Here is a 25,400-nt window from a genome sequence, read left to right as displayed (position 1 = left end):
TTGCCTCATCTCCACAACGGCCCCACACAAACGCCGGGGATGCCTGGTTTCACCTTGGAGACCCCCAGGAGGGACTATCTCACAGGGAAAGCCAGGACGGGTTCCCCAGCGGTCTATAGCGCTACGAGGCCTCAGGGTAGCAGTGCGCTTTATAAGACACAACAATTTAAATTCTGGAAAAATACAGCTGCCCTTGATGAGATGCCAGCAGCTCTCTTCACCAACTGCTCCTCAAAATGTTCCAGAACCACACACATCAGGAGAGGAAAGTTGCCAAGGTACTACAGACATTCTCTAAAGAATGCAAACAATTCATATTACAATTACATGCATATTACAAGATACAACACATCTCCCCCTTTAATCCCCAAAAAAGCAAACAAACAACTTAAAAGCACACAAAATCATCAAAAGGCCTTGGCTTAACTCTGATATGAGTCGATCCATTACATACAGAGGCACCCTTTACCCTATCCTTGAGTTTAAGGTTGGAAATGTTACTTTTTAATTTTCTTGGTATTTCACCACCTGCCATCAGCCAATTTTACACAATTACCCTTCACAAACACCACTTTCTTCGGACAAGACCATTTTGACAAACATTTCTTGGCTTTGTCTCTTTGAAATACTCTTACAAACATGCCACACTTGAAAGGACGTTGTGGCCCCAACATTTTCATGTTGTGTCTTTGAGCACACACTCCTTGGTATTTCTTTACCCTGTCTTTGAAATTCTTAAAATCAACCTTACTCTCTTCAGCTCTGTTCATCCATGCTGGAACAGCAAAAAGGCATGTTACCCTCCCTTCTAGTAAGTTGAAAGGTGTTTACTTGTTTACAGAATGAGATGTGGTTCTGCAGCTCAAAAACATGTCTTTAATTTGTTGTTTCCAGCACAAATTACTCATACATGCAAGTTGGATGCACTCCACAAGCACTCTATTAAATCTCTTGACTAAACCATTTCTCCTAGGATGGTAAACAGGGGTTTTAGTATGTTTGACATCCCTATTGGACAAATAAAATTAAAAATCCACAGAAACAAATTGAGGACCATTTTCAGTGACAATGCCAGCAGGTCAGCCTTCTCTCCTAAAAATATCTTCGCATAAGAAAATCACAACACTTCCTTTAAAAACAGCAACTTCTGGCCACTGTGGAATATAGTCAACCATGACTATGGCAAATTTATCACTAACATTAAGATCTCAAATGGACCACAAACATCAAAGGCAATTTCTTTCCCACGGAGCGTTAGGAAATGGTAAAGGGTCTATAGTAGTTTTATGGCAAAAATGGGATTTGTCACTGACAGCACAAGCAATGCAATGGTGCACATACCTCTCAATCTGAGTGTCCATGCCTGACCACCAGAAATCCTCTCTGATGCGCCTTTTCATGGCGGACACGCCACCATGCCCTTCATGCTTGAGGAATAAAATTCTTTACCTCAGCTTAGTAGGTACCACCAAATGACAACCTCTCCTTATAATGCCATCCACAACAGAAACTCAGACCAAATGAGTTTAAAAGACTGAAGACTCTTGTGTAGCCTCCACTCTTGATTATGACTAAGCGCCTCATTGAGCCTTTTTAAGGTGTTGTGCACAATAATAGCCAATTTCCACTCTTCTTCAGGATGGCATTACAGACATCATTCACCGCCGCCACCATCCACTCATCATCTTCTTCCTTCTGCAGCAACTCCAATGGTAACCTTGACAAGCAATCGGTGTTGACATTTTTAACACCAGGCACGTATTTCACCTCAAAAGTGTACTCTTGCAGGCGATAAAGCCACTTGGCAATCCTGGGTGTAGCTTTACTAGCACCTCTCATGGAGAACAGATCCACAAAGAGTTTGTGATCAGTGCATAACTGAAACTTTGCACCCCATACAAAGATCCAAAAATGCTGTATGCCCCACCAGTGTGGTAGGGCCTCTTTCTCCACAGCAGAGTACGTATGTTCAGCTCCCTTAAAAGTGTGGGAGGCAAACACTACCCCCCTTTCTTTGCCATCACACACTTTCACAAGAACGACACCAAGACCATGATTACTAGCATTAGTAGAAATTATGGTCTCATCTTCCACGTTGAAGGGGTTTAAAGTGACAGCATTGACACTACATTTCTCTACATCGTCAAATATTAGTTGCCAATCTTCCGTCCACACAAATTCCGCTCCCTTTTTCATAAGTTTCCCTAATTCTTGTACTTTGTCAGTGAAATGATCTACAACCTTGGAGTAGTACTCCACCAGACCAAGAAATGACCAAAGCTGATCTTTGTCAGTCGGAGCAGGCGCCTTCCCAATGGCCTCCGCTAAGATGGTTTGGGTTTAATACCATCACTAGTAAGAGTGTGCCCTAAGTATTCTACCTCACTTAAAACAAACTTACCTTAAACGATGGTGAGACAAGCGTTTAACAATCTCTTCAAAACTTTCTCCAATATTAAATCATGTTGAATACTATGACACCGCCACACCAAAACATTGTCTTGAAATACTAAAACATTTTTTAAATCAGCCGACACACTCTGTATAACTCTTTAGAAGTCAGCGGATGCAGAAGGAAGTCCGAATGGCATTCAGACAAACTGCTCCTTCTGGGGTGATAAAAGAAGTAAGATGTTTGGACTCTTATGTAAAAAAATTTGGTGGTAAGCACTGGATAAATCCAGCATAGTAAAACACACACCAACATACAGACTGGTCAACATTTCATTGATTCGAGGAATTGGATGGCAATCAATCCAGATGTCGTCATTCAGATCCCTCAGATCAATTTTGAATTTGAATTTAAAAACATTTATTGAGCGCACTTATACCCAGCGGTTTCATGGCGCTTTAAGGACTACGACCAGCGGCAACAGCAGAAGGACAGACTAGGCAGCGAAGGCTCTGGAGAATAAGAATGTTTTCAAATTTTTCCGGAACTCCAAATAGGAGGATGAGGTTCTGAGTGTCATAGGAAGGGAGTTCCAGAAGACAGGTGCAAGGGCCGCGAATTTCGCCCCGCCTGCTTTCTTTTTCTTGAAACCGGGTGTAGCCAGGAGTGCCATATGGGTGGAGCGGAGTTCTCTACCCGGCAAATAGGGCCTGATGGCTGAGCAAATAAACTCAGGGGCGGTGCCCATCCTGGCCTGAAAAGTGAGGCAACCTAGCTTGAATTGGGCCCGCTCGCTCACAGGCAGCCAGTGCAGCGACTTCAGCAGTGGGGTAACCCAGTAGAATTTGGGTAGCCCATGGATCAGGCGGGCAGCCTGATTTTGCACTAGTTGCAGGCGGTGTATAGCGTAGGCCGGCGCGCCATTATAGATTATGTTACCATAATCGAGGCGCGAGAGCACCATTGCCATCACAATTATCTTAAGTGCAGGGAGGGAGAAAAAGCGGGATATTTTCCTAATTGTCCGGAGGGAGAAGAAACAGGAAGATACCACCGAGCTGACCTGGGTGTGTACAGAGAGTTGAGAATTGAGGAAGATCCCGAGGGTTTTAACTTTAGGGACCGGGAGTGGGGGGACACCAAGTGAAGGCGGCCAAAAGGAGAGGGACCAGGGGCTGCAACCACCTCCTGTCAAGACCAGCTCTGTCTTGTCAGGGTTGAGCTTGAGGTGGTTGCAGTTCATCCAGTCCTGAATGAGTAACATAACGGTTTGGAAATTCTGGGCAGAAGAAGGGGAGTGGGAAAGATTAAAAATTAGCTGGAGGTCATCGGCGTAGTTGAACACCGTGACCTCGAGCTGCTGCAACAAAGAAATGAGGGGATAGATGTATAGATTAAACAAAAGAGGGGATAAAGAAGAGCCCTGGGGGATGCCGCACTCCACCTTTCGTGAAGAGGCAGCGAAGCCAGCGAGATGGACAGCCTGTGCCCTGTCGCACAGGAAAGATTTAAGCCAAGAGAGGGCTGAGCCCTCTATGCCCGCCGCCCTGACACGGGTGAGGAGGATGGAGTGATCCACCGTGTCAAAAGCGGCGGACAGGTCCAGCAGGACAAGGGCTTGCGAAAGGTTGGTGTCAATACCCTCGCGGAGTCCGTCCATCACTGAGATCACTACCTTCTCTGTGGAGTGCAGAGGTCGAAAGCCCGCCTGACAGGGAGAGAGGCAATGGTTTGCCTCCACATAGGTGCTCAAAGTGCTGGTGACATGTGTTTCTAGGACCTTTCCCAAATAGGGCAAAAGGGAAATGGGGCGGTAATTGAATGGGGATAGGGGATCAGCGCCAGCTTTTTTTAGAATCGGGATAATGACCGCTGATTTGTGAGAGCTGGGGACAACACCGTTACTTAATGAATCATTGAGGAAAGTGAGGGATGGGGTAGGGCAAGCCAAGAAGATCTCTCTTAGGACATGGGCGGGACCAAAATCCAGGGGGGAACCCGACTTCACCCGTCGGAGCAGAGGAAGAAGTGAGTCCTTAGTCAGCAGGGGGATACTAGCCAATTTAGAGGCAATTGGAGGGGGGGAAGTATTGACAAATGTTGACGAAGGAGGTGGGATGTTAATTTTGATCTGCGCGACCTTCTCAATGAAAAACTGATTGAGCGAGTTGCACAGATGTTGGGAGGGGGGAATCTTAGCCGTTGCTCTGTCGGATGCTGCCAGTTCATGAACGGTAGCAAAGATCTCTTTGGACTGGGACTCCGCCGCTAGTATCCTGCCTGAGTGAATGCACATCCTCATCTTGCCATTGGGTTTCTTGGCCAAAGCGATGAGACTTAACCATTCAGACACCTCAATGGGCTCAATCACCTCCTCTGAACACAACCCCTGCGATTCTTCTTTCAACTTTTGTCTTAAAACTAAAGGGACATTTCTCACTTTGGGCACTTTAGGTCCAGCATTTTCCTTTAAGATAATACAATGTCTAAGCTTTTTAAACAACCTAGAGAACTCTTAAATAAATTGGAGAATTTGTTGACCCAACTATTGGTGACAGAACTATGAGTGAGTGCACAAAACCTTTGTAGATTGCTCACATCCGCCCAGAAAATAGTCCCTTCTTCTTCAGTAGCAAAGTTGGTTCTCAGTGCCCTTTTTGTTTAATGTATTTTTTTTATATCAAGTTTAAATATTGCTTATTTTTCTTGCCCTCCTTTTTAACATATGTGTTTAAGAGACACTGTAGCTGTGAAACATCTGCATGGGTGAATGTGTATTAATTTTTCTTTAATGTAACAGAAACTAGCAACTTTTATTTGATGGTATAATTGATTTATTTTCCCTTTTTATTTTTGCTTCATAAGCTTGAAATAAAAAATGACTATTGCACCAGCTTGCCAAGATCAGGCCAATTGGCTTTGCTAATGCCTTTTCTAAGTGGCCGTCAATTTTTCCTCTTTTTTTAGTTCCTTTTTACTCAGTTTGTAGTGGAAACAGGCATAAAACACATAGATAAAACCAGTAAGCAAAACGTTTAGATCACAAGATGAGGTCTCTGCCATTCCTTCACAACACCGCAGACTCCGGGTTACACGCCGCCACCCCGCACAATGCCACAAATAGTGGATAGGTGACATTGTCTCGCTGCTTGGGAGGGTCGGGGGGGGTGGTAATGTTTGAATTGTGCTATTCTAAGCCAATGAACAGATACTGGCTGTCAGGTTAATGTTCTGTAATACACGCAACATGATTCTTTCATACACAATGCCTACTTCCTCACTTTAAGAGACATGATGATGTTATTAAATGAATTCATGCATAAAAGTCTGTGGTAATTAAAAACAGAAAGCTACACAATTCTGACAGTGTGTTGGACCTAGATTACCCAAGCCTACATATGGTAGCTTGGCACAGTAGTGGTCTACAGCTAACTCCAAGCGTTGGCTAAGTACTTACAAGTCTTACCCACAGTAACACAGTGATGAGCCACTAAAATAAAGACACAACACCTCTGTTTGTAAAAATACCGTTACCTTTTATAAAAATAATATGGCTCTTTGGATTTGAAATCATACAGGTTATAACATCAATTGCTTTTAGGAATAAATATACACCTTTACTAGGGAAGTTAGTTTTCACTCTTCCAGCTGTGGAAAAAGACAGTAAACCACATTCAATTAACAAGGGTTTAGCAAGGTATAAAAGTAACTTGTTTGATAATTCAAGGGAAACCCATTAGTTTCACCCTATGCAGGATGATTTACATTAGTACACCATGTCAGCAATACTTCATCAATACAATTTGCCAATTCACTGGTTAGTTTATAACATGCAGGGCAGTGCCCTTTATCTCTTTATCTGCACCTTAACTTTGTGCTAGCTTACACACACAGGGTGGTCTGCAAGAATACCACTGGTTTTACAGCTTCTCACAACAATTGTTAGGAGTTTCTGAAGGAAGCTCCCTTCTAACCAGACCTGTCAGTGCTCTTCTGATATTAATTTAAGTTCCCCACTAATTTCTAGCTTAATAGCCACTTATCAGAGCCCACAGAAATGAGGTTGGGGTTATGTGACTCTTCTTCTTTCCCCCCTTCGCTTATTCTGTCACAGTGTAAGACTCAACGTTGCTAGGATAACCGGTCACTCGGTTAGGCGCTGTGATTTATGTTACTAGCGCTACACCAAGTAAGCTTTAGCCCTTTTCTTTCTTAACCCCCCTCTCTCCTTACTGTCTTGGCGGCCAGTGCGCCACAGTTCACCGGTCTGTACTCGGCGCCCGCCTCCGAGGCCTTGTTGTAGTTCAGCCCGGTGGTCCGTTTACCACCAGGACGCTAGGGCTGGCCGGTCAGTCTCCCTCACGAGCGCTGACCTCGCCGAAGGCGCTCGCACGCAGGGGGGGTAACTTGTGGTCGAGACGGCGCTCCTGGGGATCTTCCGGCGCCTCCTCAGTGAAGCCGGCAGTCGCGCTGATCCTCCGGACACGCGCAGACGCTCTCGTACCTCTCCCGCCTCCGCACTCGCTCTCAGGAAGGACGCTGCTCCTCACGTCGCCGCTGCTCTCCTGGGCCTGCCCGACCCTAGGCCCCTCCTGCTTTCGATAGCGGGCGCGCTCAGGGCATGCGCGGAAGCACTACCTGCTCTGCTTGACGCGGCTGGTGCCCCCGGGGTCCCGTACTCCGCTAATACAGCGCCGCTCCTCTTCCTCAGACACCTTCAGCTCCGGCCCCTCAGGAAGGATGTGCACACACGGCGCCCACGCTCTTTAGGGCGCTAAGGTGCCACAGACGCCCACTTCCACTACAGCTGATCCACAACACCGGTGAGCACAGCGCTGGGTATGGTCAGTCAGGGATGCCTTCAATTAAGGGTGATCTGAGTGGTTTTACTGGGCTCTTGAGATAAAAGGATCTTCTTCCTCCCGTAGCTCGATTTCCTTGTCAGTAGTGATTGTCTTGGTAGAGGGATCGGTCAAAGGCTGAAGGGGGAACAATCCTCTGAAGTAACTGTCAGCCTCAATGACAAACTAGCTGCTCTCAGTGTGTCCACCTCCTCTCACCACTGCCTCACTCCTCTACTCTGGGGTCAGCACAAAATGGCTGCTGGTCACTGGCCTTATATAGGTTGGCCTGAGACCTGCAGAAGTCTCTAGTAGATTCCAGAAAGTTCCCTAATGCTATCCTATGGACCTGTCCTCCAGTAGTGTCCGTTATGGCAGTTGGTGGACACCATTTTAGGTCTCTGGAGATCCCTAAGGTTTCAAGGGGGTGACTAGGCCTCACAAGTGATGAGGGAAAAATGGCGTCATCGCCAAGGAACACCTAGCCCCCTGACAGCATAAAAAAAACTCCTGATGGACACATGTAAAATAAAAATAGAAACTCTGGGAGGCTAAGGGGGACAAAAATAAATCATGGTGGTTAGAGTCTTCCCAGAAGCAGACAGGTCTAACACAGTGGAAAACAATTATATTGTGTAGTTAATTAAAACCATTACAATTTTAGCATAAAATACACCATATATGACAACGTGCTTATTTACATTTTGAGTTGCGCTTACTTGACACCCCATGGAGCAATATTTAGTTATGTGGTGGTTTTCCTCACCATTGCAAAGTTTGAAATGACAGATAATATTTACCTGGCCGATACTAAAATATTGTTGAGTCAAAATCTCTAGTGACCGTTATTCATGTACGTCTAAAGCAGTAAAGTGGAGTCTGCAATCAAACAGATCCGGAATCACCACTGTCGTGGCTTTAGGACGCTGTGCCCTTTGGGGCTACATCTAGACAAGGGTTTTATTTGCAAAATAGCGAATTCATTCAACCTTCTTAAAATAGGAAATTAAACATATTACGTATAAAAACCAAGATGACACCTTTGTGTCCATAATGTACAAAGTGTTCGCTAGTTTCAGATGCTTTGTTCAATTTGGGGCTGGGCTAGTGTTTCATGTGCAAACATTGCCTTTTTGGTTTTAAAAGCTTCCCTGCTAATAAATAATTTCATTTTCAAGCACAAATCTTAAAATAAGGCATTATGCATCTAAAATCAGTGGAAAATCAGACTATGTACAAGTGCATGCCAAGTATTCACTGTCCTCCATTCCCATTATTTGCAAACCTGTGCTGTGCAGTTTGCGACTGCTGCAAAATTGAAAATGATATGCAAGGGTGCAGTCATGTAATGATCTTAAAGTTAAGAGTGGAGCCTAATTTTGTCTGACGCAGGAGAGTTCCGTCTATGTACAAAAAGTGCTAGATGTCCGCTGTCTTCTTTTTCAATGATTGTGTGTTTGCACTTTTGCAGTATAGGGTAGGGCAGCCGCAAGACCTGGGTCTGAAATCAGAAACGGGGGTTCGTTGTTGTCTGTAACAGTTTGCTGACAAGTTGAAAAACGTTGTTGTCCTACATGGTAGCTGTAGCGCCTGGCTGTTTAGTAATACTATTACGGTGGGTCGACATGATCGTATCTGAAAGGAACTGAGGGCTGGAATTAAAAATTGCTGTCTCCATGTATTGACGGCTGGGCAGATGCACGAGAAATGTAAGACTGACTCTTCCGCATGTCCGCAGAGATGACACAGACTGGTCGGCCACGTTTGTCTACCTGTTGAGATTGGATCTTTTGAGCAAAAGGCTCCCAGTTGAATCAAGAGCAGTAAGTGCTGTATTGGTGGGGATATGTGATGTAATTTGTAATTTGTAGGGGTATTTATAGAGCGCAACGTTCGCTCCGGAAGGAGCATCTTGGCGCTGATTTCCTGGTAGGATGTCAACTTACTTCATGAAGGCTGAAGAATTAGATGGCTGCCATGGTGTAGTCATCGGGAAGGTTAAAAATCCAGGTTTTTAGTAATTTCCTGAATTGTTTTTCTTGGGTTTGGGACCTCAGGTTTTTGGGCATGAGGTTCCAAGCTTTAGTGGCCAGGTAATTTAGGGTTTTGCCACTTTTGGTTTTCAGATTGAACCTAGCTGGAAGGAGTAGATTGTCATTGGAGGAGCGCAAAGACCTGCTAGGGATGTAGTGAGGGAAACGCTTGATGAGATATTTCGGGCCGGAATTATTGAATGCCCTGAATGCAACAATAAGAATCTTGAAGAAAATTATTTTGTGAAGTGGGAGCCAGTATAAGGATTTTAAAGCCGCAGATATTGAAGATTTTCTGGGAAGCTTCAAAACTAATCTGGCTGCAGAGTGGAGTACACTTTGGAGTTTTTTAAGTGTAGCTTTCTTGGCGCCAGCTAGAAGACCGTTGCAGTAGTCCAGACGTGCGAGGACTAGGGCCACTGTTACGGTTTTTCTAGAGTCTATCGGTAAGAAGTCAAATTTTTTTTTAGGGATTTTATGATTCCGAAATAACGGCCAGCCACAGTCCTTGCGTGTTGTTCGAAAGACAGGTCGGTGTCGAACAGGACTCCAAGATTCCTTGCAGTTGTTACAGTCTGGGGTGGAGCAGCTGAGTCTTCAGGCCACCATAGGCCTGGGCAGAAGTTGGTATTTTTACCCATTGGGAGGATCTCTGTCTTGCTGGAATTGCATTTAAGATGGTTTATATCCATCCAATGAAAAACAGCCTTCAGACAGCTTTTGAGGTTTTGCTCCGCCTCCGTCGAGTGTTCCTCTAGGGGCACAATAAGTTGCGTATCATCGGCGTACGATGTTACGAGTATGCCAAATGACTCAATCAGGGATATGAGTGGAATAAGGTAAATATTAAAGAGGAGAGGGCTCAGGATGGAGCCCTGAGGGACTCCCGATGAGACCCTCTTCTCTTTGGAGAGGAAAGGACCTAGGGCGATCGTTTGCGATCTGTCAGTTAAAAAGGACGTTATCCATACCAGAACCACCTCTGAGATACCGATATCTTTCAGTCTGCTAATCAGGATGGAATGTGAGATGGTATCAAACGCCGCTGCGAGGTCTAGAAGAATGAGGACGGCATTCTTCTTCTGATCCTGCAGCAGCTTTATGGAGTCTGTTAATTCAATCAGTGCAGTCTCCGTAGAGTGATGGGGGTGAAAGCCTGATTGTTGGGGGTGGAGTATGTTGTGTACTTCGAGATGCCTTTTAAGTTCTCTATAAACCATTTGTTCGGTAATCTTTCCTAGAGCAGGGAGGAGCGATATTGGGCGGAGATTAGTAAGCTCAGAAGCGGATTTATTGGATTTTTTCATCAGGGGTTTAACTATTCCCTGTTTCCATAAGCGAGGCACAGTTCCAGTGCTAAGAGAAGAATTAACAATCTTGTTAATGATTGGGTTCATCACGTCAATGAGTTGATGGAGAATTCGGGGGGGCAGGGGTCAGAGGGTGATCCAGATTTGCATGCCAAGATAACTTCTCTAGTTTGATCTAGATTGGCTGGTGTGAAGTTTTTAAGACTTTCCATAGGAATAACATTCTGGGTGGTTTTGATTGGAGTCTGGGTTACTTGGGGTGGAGGAAATTTTTTTGGGATGGCATCAATTTTCTCCTCGAAGAAATCGGCAATTTGGTTACAAAACTCTTGAGATGGGGGAATTTCGGGTTGTAACGCTCTGGGCTGGGTGAACGTCTTCACTATTGAAAACAATGTTTTTTGTTTCTGTTTGGACTCCTTAATGGCGTTCGTATAAAAGACTTTTTTAGCTGTTTTGATGTTGGCATGATATAATTTCCTCAGCTGAATGTATGAAAGTATGTCTACCATGCAGTACGTTCTACGCCACTTGCGTTCGGCTTTTCTGCAAGATAGATGGGTTATTGCTAGATCTGAGGTGAACCAGGGGGCATTGGTCTTAGGTTTTTTCTCTGTTCTTCGGGGGCGCTTGGGAGGTTCACATGCTCTGATTTCCTGACAAATCCAGCTATGGAAGAGATTAGCGTCATATTCGGCATCACCAGTGAGATTGGGGGTCTGAGATTGGATAATAGGGTTTAACAAGATGGTGTGCAAGATACATCTGCTGCCACCGGGCCCCACACAAGGTTAAAACCATCCATGTTTCTTCTGTGCAAGCATTTAGGGTCATCTTTCTTATTTCTTAGACCAGCGATGTTCCAGCCTAGGATACCGAAGTTGGGCCTATTTGATTCACTTTGCCCATGGGGATTGGAAATCTCTGGATGGCTGCTCTGACTACTCTGGTTAAAAATCCCTATATCCAGTCAGTCATTCCCATCAAGGGTGGTAGTTGGTAGTGATGTAGTTGCAATCTGTGTTTCCCCTCGCACATTTACTAGGTTCCTTACCAATTGTGGGCCAGATGCCAATCCCCCATTGTTTGCATGTTGACTAGGTCTGGGTAAAGTGTCCCCTTGGCCTAGCTTAATATTTCGATTGTTCCCTTTAAATGGTGGATAGAAAAAGACCAGGGGTAGAACCTTAATACCCCCCCTGAGCCCTCAGGTGAGCAGTCCTGCAAATATTTCCTGCTAAATCCCCTCTATTAAAGGTAACAACTATGCAATCGCCCTCAATTTCCTTAGCATTTGGTCCTACCCATGCTATGCGTCTTACCATCAAAATGTGAGGCGATACTTTAAGGTTATTTCCCCACTGGTTATAGTCTAGCCAATGTTTTGTCTTCCTCATTAGGTCCTCAGTTGATTCATAGATGTTAGCTTTCAGCGGTGGTACACCCGTGAGAACTACCACTAAGTCATTAGCTTCTGGTGGCAAAAAGAGACGTCCTACCGTGGGGGGGGGGGGTATGTTGTTTTTAACATTGGCACTACGTCCAGGTTTAGGGGCAGATGATATATCTCTAGCTGTTATATTTGGGGGCTCAACACCTTCTTTAGGTTGGGCAAACAGAGGCCCCTTACTTCCTTTCACCGTGCCATTATTCAGTGCTCGTTCCTTACTTTGCTCATTTCTATTCCCCCCTTCATCAGGGTACTTGTGCCTGACTCAGTACGGCAGGCTAACGATTTATCAGGCCCTATTTTTGTTTTCATACAGCAGTTTGAGCATGTACCTCCCCCAGATGTGGCTTTATTTACTGTGCTAGTGAGGACCTCCATGTTTAGTTGCATGTCCTCTATTGTCTTGCACAATTTATTTACTATATTGATTAATGCAACAATATTGGCCCCTTGGGTAATAGAAGACATAGACGATTATATACATCCCCCTTTTCCATATCATCAATTCCTGAGACCACAGATGAGGGACTTGGTTGGTTTAGTTTGGCCACAATCTCAGCGTCAGGGGTATCAATATTAGCTAACACAGAAAACCTGTGTTTACAGACTATGATAGGCTCAATTACTGGTGGGCAGATTACTACTGATTCTATATCTGTATAACGAATCACATTTATACATGGGGTATCATTTGCTTCTGGAGGAACACTATTGATTTGCTTTTTCCCCAGGAGCATTGCTTTGTCGAGTAGCCGAGCATTGTGTTTAGCAGCAGTATTTACCATTCCTTTGAACACTGAGAAGCTGTTGTTTGTGCCTCATACTTCATGCATACTTATGGTGGTTAAAGCTTGCTCAAGTGTGGTAGGCCAATCTTTCTTGCTTTGGGCTGGTTCTTTATATCTGTCCGGCAGAGACCTAACAAGGATTCTTCTTGGGCTGCTCTCAGCTTCCAGCACAGTTTAAGTTTTGCTGCGGACCTTCCCATAAGTTGGTTAATTGATCTAAATTCTAAGGAATCCCAAAAATGTGTTTAAAGAGACAAGATTGTTTTAAGTTAAAAAAAAATCCATCTTTGCCTATAAATAGTTCAGAGCCATAGGTCAATTCAGGTACAAATCTGAAAATTAGACTAAATAGAAATAGGAAAAGAGCAAGCAAAAAGGTGCACACACAAAAGTAAGGACAGATAAGGAAACTGTGTCCAAGTTCTATCGAGGTAGGCAGCCCCAAGTTTAACTCCTTAGGTGGCTTTCATTTTAAGGTCCGATCTACAGGCAACATTTCAAAATCAGCAAACAGGTAACATGTGCAGATCACTCATGGTTTTCACAAAGAAACTAATCATTGAAATAAAAAATAATGTATGAAATAGGAACAGGTGAAAACGCTTTAATCTGTAACTTTTTCCCTGATGGCCGATTTATAACGGTGATACTCTCTTATGTCTGTGAGGCCCTTCAGATCACAGGAATATGATTTTTTTCTGTTTTATTTATTAATTTCTTCACATTTTGGGGCATATTTAGAAGGAGCTGACATCACTAGAATGTCACTTTTTCCGCCATCAGCTTGAAAATAATGTCCCTATTCACACAGCGTAAGAGGGGCGTGCAATGGGTGTTGCTGTGGGCGTTCCACCACAACATTCAATGCTTTTCGATGCAGCCCCATATTTACAAGGTATGGGGCAGAGCTAAAATATCGCCAGTGAGTATCTGGTCTTAAGCAGGCAATGCGAGGAGAAATGCTTAATTTCTCCCATCTTCTGCAGCACACATAGAAACAGCAAATCACCTGTACAGATTGTTTATGGGCTGGAAGGTGTCCCTTCCTGCACAAACACAATTATCCCTGCAAAATGGTAGACAGCTTCTTTAGCGCCAGCACTAGGTTAAATGCAAGGGTGAACAACATTTTTGTAAATATGGTGCATCCCTGCATTTTGAAACTGATGGAGCATGGCGTTACTAATTTTGCCGTAACACCACGCTTTGCCAGTTTCTAATAAATATGCACCTTTGTGTTTGGAGGGATTTAGACACCACATTACCATTTACAAAGATCTTTCGCCCAATAGAAATGTTAAAAAATCACTCAATAGCAGTTTAATATACAAAAGGCAAATGCTGCCAACCCTTGCAAATGATATCAAATGAAAATGATCTACTGTAACTCACTGGTGCGTACAAGGGAGACCATTGCAAAGAACTGGACATGACCAGTTGACGGAGGAGAGGTAATTACCCAAATAATGTTGGAGGAATGAACGTACTAATGTATAGACTGTAAGGCAAAATTGATATGAAAAAGTCAGATCTGAACAGAATAATTTAGCATCCAAATAAATTTTTTATTCAACATTATCTCATACATCAAAGTGGCCCTGCATTGAGTAAGGCAGTTTCAGTTGGTAACAGAAGAAGTTCAAATTTAGATGCCAACTTTCTTGAATTCTGCTACTGGGCAGTGGCGTAACGTAGCTCTGCAGCCCCCAGGCCAGGGGGCCTGAACACCAGGAGGCCCCCTTCCGGACTGTGCACGGGCAGTAGGCTCCTGGCCCAGGACCTCTGACTGGGTTTGGGGGCTGCGGTACTCCATGTACTTTGCGGGGGTTTCCCTTCAAGTTCTCTTACTCCACTGTTGCTGGGCTGCTCATTTCAGCCTCATTCAGGAAAATACAGTTTTCTCAGATTCCATTATGAGACTGATTATCACCCACAACTTGTGTCATTTGCAGTTTAGCTGCAGGATTTTTGCATTTTACAAGCTCAGGAAAAGATTAAAGTTTCTAAGAGATATATACTACAGCCTTGTAAACGGGGTCTCTGAGGTTACATGGGGAAGGCCTGATGGTGTACTGTTTAAAAGAGATGAACCACATTTAGATAGATATGCAGATGTCCCATCGCAGGTGTTAAAGCATGATTATTTTCCAAATGTCAGGTGTACTAAGGGCTGACACAGATACTTGTGAGGTCTCCTTGACTTTGTATTATCCTTTTGATAGAGTAGAGTTACAAAGATCATGGTTGCTTGTCCCAGACTATCACTTAGCAGCATTACGTGTGGACAATTAGGAGCATGGGAATGAGAGTGAACTAAAATGATTTGTTGTTCACAATGAGTGTTTTGGTAAAGAAATCAAGAGTTCAACTTCAGCCTTTGCTTGCTCTATCTTTTGTTTTCCAGTTACTATGTGGGAATGTGTGGAGATGGTGCTAACGACTGTGGGGTGAGTATAAGAAGCACTGCATCTTGCCATGCTCCCAAGTGAAGTTTACTGGTGAGGCTGCATGCCCTGAATGCATCAGTGGGAGAAGCATCTGGGTCATTAAAATAGTCCCTTTGCTATTATCCAGGAATACATTTTGTATTAACTTGTGAGTGTTTAACACTGATTCCACCTCAGAACCATCTCCGATTAGGCTGCAAATCCTTCTTGCCCTTGATTGGTTGGAACCAATGCTTTATAAAGTCCTTGAGTGGCTACAAATGGTGTCAGGAGAAGCACAACCAGCCTGTGTCAAACAACATCAGTACATGTATTCATCAGATGAACTGTCAGACATCCTGTTTGTAAGAGTCTCTTCACATGTTTAGATAGGAAGAAGGTTCTCTTTCAGGCAGTGGAGTGCCCTAATTTTGTTTTGCCAGTTGCTGTTTGGGGGTCTCAGAAATGTATTACATTGCAGTGCTGATGCATATCACATGTAAACACTATATGATATTCACAAGCTTCCTCCAGGACCAAGAACCTTTACACAAGCTTTTGTTTGACAGGCACTAAAAACGGCTCATGTTGGTATCTCACTTTCGGAGCAAGAAGCGTCAATGGCTTCGCCTTTCACGTCGCGAACCCCAAACATTAAATGTGTTTCTGAAGTCATCAAGTAAGTCACATACTGCATATTGTTAGTAAGTGGAAGCCACCTTGATGGACACTATCAGGAAAATTAATAACGTTTATGAATTAGTTAAAAGAATTACAAGAGTTATTTTAATGTAATATTATAAATGTAAAATGAATTAAAATAAAAAACGTTAACATAGAAATATAAAATTTCAATGTTAGATCAGATTTACTCTCCGCAATATTTTTTAATTTCTCTCTATTTGTTTTCAAAATGTTGCCAATATTCCATCTTGGTTGTATGTTATGTAAATCACAATATTATAGCATCTAATAATTGATATGGTAATTTTATGTTCAGAACTTCAAAAGCCATGTAACAATGACTACACATGAAGATGTGAAGGGATTTGCTATTGTTTCCTTCTTGCCTTGAGAAAGGCCCAGGCATATCAGCCCATGTTGGCTGTTGATAAACAGTATATTACATATCCAATGGTAAACCTTACCTTCAGAATATGGGATGACTCAGCTTGAAATAAAAAGTGAATGTCAAACACAAAATGGGAAAGGGAAGACACTCCTTCTTAACCTTCAACCAGTCCATGTAATGGCACCCAACAACATGTACATAGCAGAGTCTTTCATTGGAAGACCCGTGTACACATATTTGGTTTACAATGTGCATCCATTGCATCATTTAGCACACCCTTCTACCAGCCATACAAAATGTAGTCAATATGGGTGTTGTCAATCCAATTAATCCCCCCACGGATGGAGGTCATCATTCTTGGCTTAGATAGTAGTCCAAAGCATTCCCAGCTGTTTACCAATTCACCCCTACCTCCCTGTCTCACAACCCCTCATGCTGCACTTAACTCTGCCAGCAACCATTTCTTAACCTTGTGTAGCCAGGATGCCCATCTAGGAGCTACTCTGCTTTACATCCTATAGATATATACCTATTGGCTGAGACCAAAGGCAAATCTATGAATGAACACATGATTACTGTTTGTCTCAGTTCTGACAGACAAACCAAGGGGCTCGTGGGTACCACCTTCCAAGATATTTCCTCTGATATTTTGGTGACAGAAGCTCAATAGGGTTGGATTTGTGGGCACTCCTTCACCGTGTGATAGTCAACTTGTATCAATTGAGCCCTTGGGCAGAGACAGACCTGGTGATCCAAAGGACTTTCTAGCCACTCTCTTAGGGTGTAAATGTGCTTGATATAGGTAATGTATTTGGATTTACATGTGAAACTAGGGTTTCTTGTTACAATCTTAGGGTATCTCAAAATCTTAGACCACTCTAGGGCTTTTATTCCCATCCCAGGGCACAACTCTCATCGCTGCTTCAATGCAGTCAGGGCAGTGAAGGATGCAGGGGACATGAATGCTTACAAAGAAGCAACCAAAGTCATTAAGATCCCACCAGTTAGTATTCCATTCAAGACTTTAGAGCAATCTGGTTCTGTGTCCTCCTGAAGTGTACAAAAGTTGGAATGCTTGAAATGATCTCAGCCACTGGGTGATTACTCTGGCAGAATCCCAGTCCATCATTATTTACCTCAGTTTGGATGCTGCCATATGCAAATAAGTATTGACCCTGCTCCAATAAGAACATTCCAACCCCAATTGTCAGTCCGGGTCTTCCGTGAACCCGAACACATGTGTGTGTGTGAGTTCTTTAAATCTCTACTGACTCCATAGTAGTATCTCTGTTGCATACAATGATACTTTGCCAAACCTACTGACATATATTCCCAGCAATACTATACCACCCAGACCAGCCTTGTGTACCTCAACAGTCCCTTCTTGGTTTCCAACAACATTGCCACAGCTACTACATCTCCACAGTCATGATGGATCTGCGTGGCCTTGGTCTGCCCGGATTGCGACCCATCTCATTGGCCATAACATATGGGTTGTACAATAGAATACTTCCATTTTGGGAACCCTTATGTATCTCTCACTTAGAGTCTCATCAGCTTTGTTAGCTCCAGCTGTGTTGTCGGGGATGCTCATATAGGTTTTGTGAGAATATAGTTTAATTCTGTGAAGCATTATTTAGTCACCATCATTAGGATGACTATGAAGTGGAACAGAAGTCTCAATTGGATAATCCTCTTGACTAGTGCCACATGCTCATTTGGTGGGAGGGTCAAGCCTTGAATAAAAAGGGAGAGACGCCTTAATTCCATTGAATGCTATGCCAACATATCCAAATATTAGGTTTTCATTAGTGTGGAAAACCTGCATACCCAGGTATCTGAAGGTATCAGGTGCCCACTTAAGTAGGAGTGGGCATATTATGGAATTGACACGTCCGTCACTAGAAAAACTGGAAATACAATGGATTTCCCCCAATTTACCTTCAAACCTGAGTGTGATCTGGGCACCTCTATGATCCTCATAAGACCTGGCAGACTGTCACGGGGGTCCCCAAAGATAGGGCATCGTTACCATAAACAGAGACCAAAAATAGGTTCAACACTAATAATGTACCCAAGTTTGCAGTGCGGTGATGGAGAACGAAGGCAATGGGCTCCATTGCGAGAGCAAAGAGGAGTGTTGAACGCAGCACCCCTGATGCATCCCTTTTAAAATCCTCGAGGGCTGAGAGACGACCTGCCCAGTTCGCACAAGTTCCTTTGGGTTAACATGCAATAGTTTTATCCATTTCACAACCTTAGTTTTTGTAACACTGCAAATAAAAATTGGAATCCCAGGGTATCGAAGGCTTTCTCGGGAAGCCACAACAGAGTGGGAAAGTCCTTGGCACCCTGTCCAGCATTATGAAGAGTTGCTAAGGTTCAAATGAGTGTTGCATCCAGGGATAAATATATTTTGATCTGCGCATACCAGTTCACCCATGCATGGTGTCAGTTTGCTTTCCAGCAGTTTCCCTAACATTTTATAGACTTTGTTCAGTGACTATAGTGGCCTATATAATATACCATTCAGTGGGCCTCTCCCCGCCTAAGGTAGGACTACTATAGTGCCCACACAAGTGACAGCGGGAAGAGACCCCCTCAAAAGGCATGTTTTTTTCAGATTCAGCAATTTAGGGGCTAACAGATCTTTATATGTAGAAAAGAATTCTGGTGGCAGGTCATCTACACCAGGCATGTTTACCCTGGCCAATTGATCAAATTGCAAGACTACTCCTTACACAGACCAGGGGTCATCTAGTACCAATCTATGTTCTCCAGACAAAGTTGGTATTTCTATGCTGTTCATGTATCGCATCATTTCATATTTTTCATACTCCACAGTGGCAGAGTATAAGTTCACATAGTAGTCAATAAAGGCCTAATTTATATTCATTTTGTTCGGCAGCCAGGCCAACAACTTGCCCAGTTGCTTCCCCTGCCCATTCTATCTGGTCATCTACTCTTGGTAGCTTACCCCCTTCACTCTACTCGATGAACAGCGTTTACAATGCAGCCAGAACTACACGGTGCAGGCACTACAATGAACACGTGGTAAAACATGTGGTAAAAATTTTTTAAAATGCAGGCGACATCCCTTTTTTATTTAAAAATTCCCAGTTGGGCCAAGGCCGGGGGGATCGGCATGGGTATGTTTTAGGGGGAGGAGTTGGGCGGATCCTACTTAATGGATCACCCAAAACTTTCCATGTGCAAAACATAGCATTTTTTTGGAAAGTTTCATTGAGATGTGTCAAATGGTGCAAAGTTATTGGCAACACAAAATAGTGCTTGCTATGGAAACACAATCCTAACTATAGCTACCCAGTAGCAACTGCCACTGGTTAGCCACTCTGTAATTATAGTTAGAATTCCTAGGAATAGGATTCCTCAGAAATTTGGTTTCTAAGAACTTTACGCTTGTTTGAAAAATCTCCACTGAACTTTGCAGACCTATTCCTCTTTCTACATTAGCTGAGTATGCAAAATATAATAGAAATACTTAAGGGGGACATTTGAAAATAAGAAGGTGTCAGGCAGCTTTGCACTATCTCCAGCTTTTAAAGGAAGAATTTATCTGTCTGATGGTTTATAGATATATCTCCTCTTCAGTCCGACTTAGAAATATTGTTGGGAAATGACCTTATATTGCACTTTATCAATGCACTATATATATATATATATATAGACTGTTGTCTTAAAAATGTTGCCATATGGCACAAGAAATATAGATTCTTTTATGTCTCAGTATAACTATTGTTGTGTCTAGGGCGGTGATATGAATTGTCTCTCTTTTTCTTTTCAAGAAATATTGTTTATATTGCTTATTTTTCTAAATTAGAAATTTTTGTTTTCATAATGTATTCTTTTATGGCTTATAACACAGTCGAATAAAGATTTCCGAATGACAATTACTCAAGGGGGTCCCAAGAAAAAAGAATGTCCCTAAACATGTTGGGCACCCATGCATTTCCCATAGACTTTGTACTCATGTGTAGCATGAAAACGGCAAAACAGATTTTATTTAAATTTGGCAGGATTACACATCACGGTGTGCAGATGATCCTCTTGGGTTATAGAACCCAGATGATCCTCTTGGGTTCTATAAGTTGTCAGCCATTTTAACTTAGTGATATCAGTAGTCGCTGTACTTTTTCAAAATGTCATAGTATTTTGCTGAACTGTGGCACATAGCAATGGCAACTCATTAAGTGATTGGAAAATGACTCCCTTTGCACAAGTAAAGGACTATTTTTGGGGCTATTTTTCCCCTCTGGCCTAGGGGCCATTCAGTTTCCCGGAGCAGATTTTGGGTTGACACCCTCAATCCACCCCCCGCTGGGGGGGCAGAACGTTTTATGGACCTATTCTGGGGTAAAAGCTGCCCCTGCAACCTTGTTTTGTTCCCAAAAAAGTGTGTTGTGCAACTCACCCAAGCATCATGCCAGGGTCCCACCCAAGATTAGGAGCATAAGATTTTCTGCCCCTCCGGGGGTTGGATTGATGATGATTACTCAACATTTTCCTCGTGGGACAGATAGGACCACTGGACACCAGGGAAAAATAGGCCCAAAAATACAAAAAAGAAGGTGGGTGGATCACTGATGTATCATGCCATGCTCCGACCCCAGAAAAGGTGCATCAGTCTTTCTACATACCTGGTTGTGGATTGAGGGCATTTACCCAAACTCAGCCCCAGGGTACACAAAACTCACTCGGCACCAGGGAAAAATAGGCCCAAAAATAACAAGGGGGGGGGGGCAGCAAACCCAGACATCATGTTGTGCCCCATCCAAACCCCTTTTACTAATTAAAAAAACAAATATTGTGTCTAGCAGGCCCACTGTCTTCTGTGGGGGTATATTGAAAGTAAAGACCTCCTATCTGCCCTTGGGAGGCAGAAAAACTGTCAAGTCAATTTTAGGGGCAATAGGTTTGCTAGATGTCTGATCAGGCTGCCCCCACCTCAGACATCACTAAATAAACCTCCCTGGTTTCTAGTGGGCTTTCTGCCCCTTCGGGGATTTGGCAGATCTGAGTTAGGGACCTCCTTTTTGCACCCCAGGGTGGCAGAAAGACCATTTACATATTTGTTAGGGTAGAGGTTTGGCTCAATTCCTGGATGGGCTACCCCATCCTTGTGTATTATTAAAGAAAACCTTCCTGGAGTCTAGTGGGCCTTTTGCCCCCATATAGATTGGAGGATATGACCTTCTATCTGCCCATGGGAGAGGCAGAAAGACTGTTGCCTAACTTGTTGAGTTGGGGGTTTGGCCCGATGCTGGGGGTTTGGCATACACACCCCTTTGCATTATAAAAAAAATACTCCCTGGTCTTTAGCAGGCTTTCTGCCTCCCGGGGGCAGAGGCAGATTAGAGACAACTACCTCCTATCTGCTGAGAGGGGCAGAGAGACTTTTGTAGCTGGAGTAGCCCATTACTAAAGGGGGGTGATACCCCCTCCAAATGTACTCCCTGGTGGTTTAGCAGACTTTCTGCCCCCTGCCGAGGAGCAGATTGGAGGAAAATATCCAGCTCCCCCTCAAACAATCATCCCTGGTATCTAGTGGATTGAGCACTGCTTGGGGACCACCCTCTTGTGGTGATCCCCAAGCAAGGATCCACTAGGGAAAGGTACCGTTGGAAAATGGAGATTATCCATTTTCCAGTGATACCTCTTCCTTCTGAATCAGTGCTTGAGGGCCTCAGATAGGCCAGCGAGCACTGAAACAGTGAAATTAAAATGTGCCATTTGGCTCATTTTACTTTTCAACGGAAATGCGTCAGCAAACGAATTGAGTCGATCATCATTACAAAATGTAATAAAATACCTCAGGTAGCTGGTAAAGCTCTTCCACAGGAGCCCGAAGTGAAATCAAAATGACCATCAGCAGAGACATCTTAAGAATTTTGGGGGCATTTGGCCAAACATATTTTAGGGGCTCCTGTTCAGAACAAATTTGAATTTATGATCCAATTTCAGCTCTTTCGTGCCCTCTTTGGCCTGGTCACTGACAGTGCACTGGCATACTTGTCCAAATTGGTATACACCTGTTACAACGCATTCGTTACAACGCACTACCGTTACAACGCGACTTTTACAATGCATACCATTACAACGCATTGCGCTGGGGGGCGCTCTAGGATCGGGAATAAGTATAATTTACTATCCAACACCTTCCCTAGGGTCCACGGGGACTGGAGTTAGAATAGTAAATTATACTTACCACTATCCAGCACCTCAAAGCGCTATGCGTTGTAATGGTATGCGTTGTAATGGTCGCGTTGTAACGGTAGGTAGTTGTAATAGTATGCGGAGTAACATGGTACATCCGTCCAAATTATTAATGTGTTTCCCTCTAATATTCAGGAAAAGGCGTTTGTTTTCAATATTGTAACACATCAGAAGCTCGCTAATGTTACGGCAAATAATCTCTGTGACACCCTCTCTTTTCACATAAAAAAATAAATTAACAGAGAATGGTATTAAAACAATCTGTTTAAGGAATATGCAAGGTCATTAGGGTAGGATACTCTTGAGAACAGAGCTGGCTCTATCAGGGGGCCCCCTGAAAGGCTGGGTCCTTGGGCCAGAGCCTACTTTGACCATGCCTTAAAACGACTCTGGCCAACTCTGTGAGGACATACTAGAGCCGTCCTCAGAACCCGAGAGCTGCTGTGCTAAATAGCTCAAGCTTATGCTCAGACTGGGAACGGTTAAAATGGGAACAGCTAGAAAAAAAATATGTGTAAAAGTGATATATTTACAAGAACTACCACTACTTGCGTTAGCGTTAGTTAGCGGCAGTTTTCTTAACATGGGCCATCACCGAAAACTATCGCCCTGTTAGCGATGTACAATACGTTGATACATGCCGATAGTTTCAGGTAGCCGCGGTGAAAACTGCCGCTAACACTAGCTTGAAGGCAATACAAATTCTGACGTTAGAGGGTGAAAACTGACAAAAGGCCAATGTACAGGCAAAAAACTCACATTAGTCAGCAGAATTTCACCTTTTTTGCCTCTAGAGGCAAAAATAGCCAATAATTCCATCTCCAATAAAAAAAATAAAAGAAAAACAATGGACTGCAGATTGAAGCAACCAGGGACAAGTGCAGCACAGATCAAACCCCCCAACAGCCTGGATGACCAGCCAGAGTCCCAGGGGAAGAGGAAATGCAGAAGCAGGGCTGCATATATGAAAAGAGGCTCATCGCTGGGGAAAACCTGCCATGCATCACTTTTCATAGGGCCCTCTTCGCAAAACCATGGCAGCCAAAACCTTGAAAGTGTGGACAATTTGCGGGCTTGTAGGCCTTGCTGTGCCTGCATCTGGGACCTGGAGTGGGATGCGGAGGTGCTGTGGAGTTTCTGGGCTGTGGTGGTAGACATTGAGGTGTCAATGATCACCCTTACCTGGTGGTGAAGTCTGCCAGGTCGCGTGGAGACACATTGCTGACCTGTGTGAGAAGACTGCCTGGTGCCCCTTGGAACAGTGAATGAGAGAGGTGCTCCTGCGCACCAACATAGGGAGGTTGCATCGCATACCACGTGCCACCACAACACCGGGGTGCACGGAGGGGATTACCAATGGTAGGCCGCGCCTCTCTGCATCACATGCCAGAGGATATTGCTCTGGTCAGACGCTCTGAGGGGTGAGGCCCCTGAGCTGTGCCGAACTTGTGTGGCAGGAGCACTGCCACTTCACGCCTAATGGGGCCCTGCTACATCACCTCCATTAGGAGGTTCCCCAGCAGACTTGGTGGTGATGGTTGTATCCAGGCTTGTGAAATCTTGCCTGGCTGATGCTCATGCGGGCTGAGTCACAGATTCCGAGAGAGCATGGCTTATTGCACCACAGTGTCAATGTCTAGGTGAGGAGAAGGTGGGACGTGTAGTAAAGGAGGCCCGGTAGCCCAGTCTGGCCCAGGCCTAGCATCTGTGGGTGATGCACACCCAGTGGTGGCTCCTCTCTGTGGTGGAAGAGCATTGCCTTACCGCTTTCAAGTACTACAAGAAGAGGAAACATAACATGATGATACATTTCTGATATTCTCATGCTATGTTTCCTTTGTGTGCAGGAAGGTGGGTGGGGCTGCTCTCCTCACAGAGCAGGGCAGAGACGGAGTGGTATGCCCACTCAAGTGCGCAATGAAAGTTTGGTCATTCCTCTCAGGCAGCCCAAAGCAGTCATGCTCACATTCCTGTTTGCAATGCAGGCTGCATTACAGCCTGCATTGAGAATATGCCCACCCCTGCAGCCCCTGGCTGAACTTCTTTTTCCCACCTCCCAGCTCTCCAGTCCCCCCTGCAGCAATACTTAATGGCTGCCGCTGTGCCGCCATGTGCAGCTGGCGTACCACTGGTGTGCCAAAGGCAAGCCCATCTGTGTTATACTGCCCCTTTCTCTTGGACACTCCACCGCTACAACACCAGCACCCTCCTCGTCATTAACCCTGGATGCCACACCACCTCACATCTATCATCACTGTAGTATTCCCTTATTTCTGTGCCTGCCAAAACTTTAAATGCACCTTCTGCCACATCAGCACATTAGCCAGCCAACCAACAGCGTAGCCGACCACACGCAACAGAAATCTGGGACCTCCTCAAGACCACCTCTTCACACATTGCCTTGTTCATGGAAACCTGGACCAACCTCTGCTCTGGATCGGACATCATCATCCCCATCCACGAAGGCTACAAATTCACCCAAATGGGCCACCCCGAGTACCCAGAAAGCGGCATTGCCATTGTCTAAAAAAGCACACTCCGACTGACGACGCACTCTAAAAACCTGACTGCTACCATGGAACACCTCCACTTCCAGATCAGGACCAACTCCACCCTCTTTAGCACCCTCATTCACAGACCTCCCAGCCCATGAAACCCCATTCACTGATGCAATTGTAGACCTCATAGCACCCCAGCCTCTCCCATCCACTGACTACATCCTACTTGGAGACAACAACTTCCACCTGGGCAACCCCAGGGACAAGAACACCAACACCCTCCTGGTGAACCTCACCAATAGCGGACTCAAGGAGCTAGTCACGGCACCAACGCCCCTAGCTTTACACAAGCTCAA

At 44.4% G+C, this 25,400-nt stretch overlaps 1 protein-coding gene across 1 annotated transcript in view; it reads left to right on the top strand.

The window, feature by feature from the left end:
- Window positions 1–25,400, top strand: part of LOC147684247 (putative cation-transporting ATPase 13A4) — a 446,726-nt gene that overhangs the window by 341,924 nt on the left and 79,402 nt on the right. Inside the window, exons 22-23 of the mRNA XM_086944647.1 lie at window positions 15,219–15,261; window positions 15,810–15,919. Coding sequence (XP_086800773.1) covers window positions 15,219–15,261; window positions 15,810–15,919 — 153 coding nt within the window. The remainder of the gene's footprint in view (window positions 1–15,218; window positions 15,262–15,809; window positions 15,920–25,400) is intronic.

Source organism: Lissotriton vulgaris, chromosome 11 (genome assembly GCF_964263255.1).
Source record: "Lissotriton vulgaris chromosome 11, aLisVul1.2, whole genome shotgun sequence".
Taxonomy (NCBI): Eukaryota; Metazoa; Chordata; class Amphibia; order Caudata; family Salamandridae; genus Lissotriton; species Lissotriton vulgaris.
Note: the sequence above shows the minus strand (reverse complement) of the source record. Positions and strands in the feature narration are given on the sequence as shown.